At 42.6% G+C, this 6,475-nt stretch overlaps 1 protein-coding gene across 8 annotated transcripts in view; it reads right to left on the bottom strand.

Moving 5' to 3' along the window:
* Window positions 1–1,366: 1,366 nt before the first annotated feature.
* ALDH18A1 (aldehyde dehydrogenase 18 family member A1) overlaps window positions 1,367–6,475 on the bottom strand; it is a 32,335-nt gene continuing 27,226 nt past the window's right edge. For all 8 annotated transcript variants that reach the window (XM_058029488.1, XM_058029485.1, XM_058029481.1 and 5 more), the window contains 3 exons: window positions 4,166–4,352; window positions 3,198–3,293; window positions 1,367–2,222 (listed from right to left, as the gene is read on the bottom strand). In XM_058029488.1, the coding sequence (XP_057885471.1) occupies window positions 2,041–2,222; window positions 3,198–3,293; window positions 4,166–4,352 (465 nt within the window). In that variant the 3' untranslated portion in view covers window positions 1,367–2,040. The remainder of the gene's footprint in view (window positions 2,223–3,197; window positions 3,294–4,165; window positions 4,353–6,475) is intronic.

Here is a 6,475-nt window from a genome sequence, read left to right as displayed (position 1 = left end):
GCAATAAGTGCACAAGCAACAATGACTTCCATAGGGAATATGGCACCCACCAGCAGAGAGATCCAACACCGCCCTGACAGTGCAGGTGCTCTACAGCAGCCCCGGAAAGTGGTGACTGCTGTGGCCATCAGCAGAGATGTGGATGAGAGCCATCAAAAGCAGAATGATGGATGAGCAAGAAGCCAAGCTTTAACAAAAGACTATTATGGACATGGGGATGCAATCCCTGGAGACAACTCTGTCAAAAAAACCCTCATAGAAATGGAACTGAAGGCACTACCTGGCTCACCACTGTGAGGGATGACTGCTCAGAAAAATCTACCATATGATAGACACCAGACAGATCCACACCTTAAGCTGGAATTGCAAGACAAGAAAGGCTTGACAGGCACTAAGCTGATATGGCAATGCACTTGTGGCTTGCAGGAAGGCTACCAAGGTGCCCAGTGATCACTAAGAGCTACGGAGACATCAAGACCTGAGGAAGGTACAGTGTACAATGCAGAAGACAGACTAGCAGAGTTTATACAACGCAGACACATGCTGGAACTGCTTTCCTTGGCACAGTTCTCACATCCTGCTGAGAACTAACCTGCTCCCTTGACTTGCTCCAAGGGAATTGCTCCTGAACAGCTCTGTCCCCTACACTGACTTTAAACCCCTCCCTGCAATTCCCAACTTTGCCCCCTCTCCACAGAGACATCACCCCCCCTCAGCATCCTTCCCTCACCTTCACTTCAGAGGAATGGGGCTCTTAAGCCATTTTCCTTGCTACTCGCCAGCAAGCCCAGGCAGGGGAGCCTCAGTACCAGTGCCCTGCTCTGGGGCCCACCCACTGCTGGGTGTCCGTGCACCTGGGGCTCACTGCACACACTGACCGTGGTCATGACAGCACCATGGCCCTCATGACCAGGCAAAACCCCCATCGTGGCCTCTGCATTGCAACCCTCCGATGCCAATCTGAGCTCTCCTGCCGTGCCACCTTCAGCGAACAAGTGCCATCCACACCTACCGAGGCACCTCACTCGCCTCACCCATGTCCAGCAGCCTACGGCATCTGCTCAGAGAGGAGACGCACCCTGTGCCCTATCGTGATGCCCCTGTGACTGGAGAAAGGGGTGCAGCAGCACCAGATCCCAAGCACGGTGCGTCCACCACCCGTGCCAGGACAGCAGTGGAGAGCAGCTGGCAGGAAAGGAACAGCGCCCTGATGGGGCAGGAGCACCCCGGGACCCCCCAGGTGAGAGCGGGATGTCCTGCAGCCATAGGGGAGCTCTGGCTGCCAGCCGTGTGGCGGGGCTGCAGGGCACCATCACAAGTGTTCATGCAAGGGGAGAGCTTCATTCTGGTCAAGCCATGATCAAAATGCTGTTGGAGTAAGTTTTATATAAACCGAAGAAAAATAAACCTTTGATACAAATAAGTAACAAAATTAATGTAGCATACAATGATGTTTTTTATCTACAATAGCCAACAATACAAAGAATTAGATATAAAAGGTTTTTTGGTCAAAAGTTTACTATACATTTGGAACATCTGTCCCCCTATCTCAAGACTGATCAAATACAAAGAAATTAAGCATAAAGCTTTCCAGCCCTCAAGAGAGGCCATGATCCTAAGACTGAAGAAAAAAACCCTCAAAACCAAAACTACTGAGTCTGTTCTCCAGAACAGATACTTGAATAAAACAAAACTCAGAAAAAAAAAATTAAGCTCCACCACCAAATATATTTGCTACAGAGAGCACTGTGATAAAAAAGGAATGTAGTTGATACTGAAATCCTTATGTTACCTATATGATTTAAAAAATCTGTCTTTGGGAGAAGTGAGGTCAGTTTGCAGATACTGTCTAAAGAAAGTGAAAGGGGTGGGAGGGAGAGAATTCTCATTGATGGGATAATTTTGTATTCATTGCACTGCAAAATGACCAAGGACAATGTTTCTGACGATGAAAAACAAACTCCTTCACCATCAGAGATTATCCTGAAGCCTGAATAATTTCAGGAAATAATTATATCCTGGGTTTTCTCCCCAGTGTTTTCAGTTGGCATTTCTCTGAGGGAGAGGGAGGCTTTCATGAAGATACTTCATGCTCCCATGCTCTGAGAAGTCAGAAACAACATGATTGTCCCCCCTCAGCAACCACTTCGTTGTTAAGAGTCCTTCAATTCCCACTGGTCCACGTGCATGGATACGCGAAGTACTAATTCCCACTTCAGCACCTGCAGGAAACACCCAAAATAAAGGTAGTTAATCCTCTGACGATGTCCACTTCATACTAAATGTTTTTGTACCTCAAAGTAGAAAAATCTGCCTGCCTTTCAGGGAACTGCCATTTTCTCTCTGCTCCTCTCCAAATACCAGTTCCATTTCCCCAATAGAGAAGCTTGAGGAGATTAACTATAAATTATAATGCTACTATAAATTGCAATTAATGCAATTATAAATTGTAATGCTTATACTTCTGGCCACTACAGTTACTTTCAGAAAGAAAGATGCAAGAGAGAGAGAGAGGTATCTCCTACATTGCTCTTACACTGATCTAAGGCATAATCCTTCAAACAAGAAAAAAAGCTAAACTAGTAAGGATTATGATCTTGCGTCCTTTTTTATCACATTGAGGAGATATTGGAAGACCTTAACTGGAACTTTTCAGTCAAATGGAACACTGTTCCAGGTAACACAGTAATAGCGTGTAGTAGAGACTTCTGATTTTCTACTTCTTCAAGGAATGTTTCCTTTATCTTCTGCAATTCACAGAAGCTGCACGCGGTTATTTAATCAGTTGATACTCAGTTTAGTTCCTACCCTTCATTCCTTAACACAGCAGGACTCACACACTGGACAGCACCTCAATCTGCCCAGCAGGACTGAAGCACAGCATTCTTTACAGCATCATTAGAAGGAGAAACAAAAGGAAAGCTGTTCAGCAGTTTCACAGCCTGTATTGAATTGTTCTATATCACTATACGCATGCAGCATACTTTATTGCAATTGAATAGAGCTTCAAAGGATCCAAAATATCTTTGTGTGGATGAAATTTCTAGGCTTCAACATTTTGTACAGTACCTTTCCTGAAAACCTTTTATTAGACAGTAAGATAAGAGACTAATCCTATCTTTCAAGAGTCATACTGTCACATTGTTGACACACCACAAAATTCTGCAGTCACAACCCTACAATATCTCCCCTCTTACCAAGTCCAAACCTATAGCCATCAGAGAATCGGGTACTGGCATTCCAGAAAACACAAGCGCTGTCCACATGCTGGAGGAAGAACTCTGCTGTTTTCTCTGGAAAAGAGGCAGAGAAAAATTAAATCCATTACATATAGAACGATCGTGTATGCCCATAAACACTGCATAAAACAGTGAACATACATAACAATACAACTTTCACGTGTGACCTTATCAGACAGTACTTAAACAGCCTGGGCTAAGCCATGCTCATTTTTACCTTCCTCCCAGTACGGTTATCAATTAGACACAATTGTAAGTCTTAGAATAAGCTCACAAAGATTAGAAGCAAGCAAAAAGATGTCTAATTCTAACTCCATTCCGTTTAGTTAAAGAGAGGTTTAGTTGCATGACCAAGGAGAAAGAACAGTTGCCCCGAACAGCATTCTGAGACAGTTAAGCTACAGTCAGCTCTCCATTAGTCTCAAACATGGAATTGTTCCAAATACTGAGAAATCCTAAACTCAATTGCTATTGCAAGTACTATTTGAGAACTACTAAGCAGAAATGCCACACGTAAGTAACTTGGAGGTCAGTAGCCCTTAGCAACAAGACAGACATTCAAGAGCAACTCTATTTCCAATATAAATCACTAGTTCACCAGGTCCTGTGGCAGTACTTATGGTATCAAATGCATGCCTTTTAGTGACAAGCATTTAAGCTCAGCAAGAAGTATAGAAACAGAAGCCTACTTGACTCACACTGGCCAGCCACAGATCAACATGACTTTAACAGCAGCTGATTCACAGAAGTTCTGGGCTCGGTTTGGTTGGAGAGTCAACCTTTGTCTTGGCACAGCTCTAGTAAGGTTTTGAACTGGCACAGACCCAAGAGACGAACTACTACAATGTATGTAGTTAGTTCCACTAACACCAGGAATTAGCAATCAAACTAAAACAGCAGCTTAAAGAAGAAGCCAGGTCACTAACCATTCTCTGTGATAATAACATCCGTATGGGAACTTCCATACTTGTGGATATGTTCAACAGCCTCTTGAACGCTGTCCACCACCTCAATGCAGCACTCCAGGTCCCCATATTCTATGCGCAGAGATTTCACTTCTGAAGGACTGAATGTCAAGTAAGATGCAAACTTTGGGCCAGCATGAATCTTCACCTGCAACACCAGAAGCATTTTGTTTGTGGCTACTGACCAAACCAGAGCCTTTCAGGTGAAAGTGTAGCTTCTTGTACTCAATATGGGATGGATAGCAGTCCCTGTGGTGTTTTGTTTTGGACTTGTGACTAAACCAGTGTTAAAAACACACCGATGTTTTGGCTGTTGCTGAACAGGGCTCGCACAACATTAAGGTTCTCTCTTCCTCCCTGTTCCAACTCTGTGCCCCTGGTGTGAAGACTGGGAGTGTGTGGGAATTTGGGAGGGGATACAGCCAAGAGCTGATCAGAACTGACCAAAAGGGGTGTTCCATGCTGTATAATGTCATGTACTGCAATACAAACTGAGGGGAGGGGGCTTTTGAAGAAGGTAGGCATTGCCCAAGAGACTGGATGGGCATTGTTTTTTAGTGGCAGACAGCAAGTAATTAGCTTTGCCTTGTGGGTATTGCTGGTGGGTTTTTAGTTTTGTTTCAGGGTTTACTTTTTTGTTGGGTTATTTCCTCCTCTTTGTCCCCTTTCTTCATCCTCTTTCCTTCACTTATTAAGCTATCTTTTAACCTACAAGCTTCCTTGGTTTTGTTCTTATTTTCTCCTCCTGTCCCACTTGGAGCAGGGGAGAGCAAGCAGGCAGCTGGATGATGCTTAGTCACTGAGTGCAATTAATCCACAACATGCATGCAGTGTAAGAGAAATACACCTACACTTTGGGAAACTTGGCACATAGGTGAATTAGTTACGAGGTACAACAAATTACATGCTAGGTTGGCTACCTACCATGACAAACTCTAATCAGGACTCATTTGAAATTACTTAAAGCAATTGCATCACTCAGTCACCAGGCAGAAAATGCCAGTACAGCACTGCTAGGAAAACAGCTAAAATACCAGCCTTTGTTTTAAGACAGCAACTGCAATGCAGAGAATAACGAAAGGAATGCTTGCAAGTTTGCACCTACAGAAATCTTAAGATCTTGAATTACTTCTGTCCTTTTACTTTATTAATTGATACCAGCCATCTCTGAAGCACATCTAAGACACAAAGGAGTTACTGGGTCCAAAACCAAAAAACCTCACACAGATATTTTTCATTTGTTATAAAGAAAATTTTAACACATTATCAACCTCTGCCAAAACACCTAGACAATGAGAGATAATTTAGAACAGATACAGCACAGAAATTCCATGCAGATGAATTTCCATTCAAACAGGAAATTTTGACAAGAGAAGCATAAATGGGAAATAAGGCATAAGTCTACTAAACATGAAGGCTTTTAAGACAATATCTGTAAACCAGCATTTTCTTGTGCAACTATGAATTACTTTAATTGCATAATCCTGCCCAATATTTGCGTATTTCTTGTTGTCAGGTTAGATTAGACAGAGGTAATATCTTCCCCACTGTATAAGGAGATCGGTTAGGGTTGGTGGTGGAAATGCACTGGTACACATATTCCTCCCATCCAAAATACAAACATCCACCTTGCATTCTACCCTTCCCAAGAAACAATTAATCTAGACATTAAAGAGCCCCAAACATTGAGAACTTGCTCGTTGACTACTTACCAGCCTCTTTTAGTATAACCCTTTTAATAGCATCAAAACATATGACCTCTCTATCCTCCATTAATCACTGCCTGTGCACTGTATTTGTCAGATATACAGTGCTGTGTGAAAACCCTTGATTATGCAATTCATACTACTGGATACTTCTTCCTGATGCATCTCTGCTATCGTTAGTGAAAAAACATTGCTTGTGTCTAGACAACTAATTAGTATGCTGGCCTTTTGATATCTTTTGACATACCAGGAGGGAAAATGGGTGGAAACAAAGGGCATCCAAGAGGAAAATTTTAAAAAACACACATATGAAGTAAATTCAGAAAGGATGAAAACAGAAGGGAATTAACTTGGGTAAGAAGCTAAATTAATAGATTCAGGAAGACAAGGCTTTGCATCTGACTAAATTTGAAAAGGTAGAGCATGTTTATGCTTTTATGGCAGAAGATTACTTTTGCTATATACAAGGAAGTATATAACAAAGGTATCCCAGTAATCGCCTGCAGCTGTACTGAATAAGCTACTTTCAGATCATTTCTACAGAAACACTTGATGCTGTCTGGAG

Source organism: Melospiza georgiana, chromosome 8, assembly GCF_028018845.1.
Source record: "Melospiza georgiana isolate bMelGeo1 chromosome 8, bMelGeo1.pri, whole genome shotgun sequence".
In the NCBI taxonomy this organism is placed as follows: Eukaryota; Metazoa; Chordata; class Aves; order Passeriformes; family Passerellidae; genus Melospiza; species Melospiza georgiana.
This window is presented reverse-complemented; position numbering and strand designations above follow the sequence as displayed.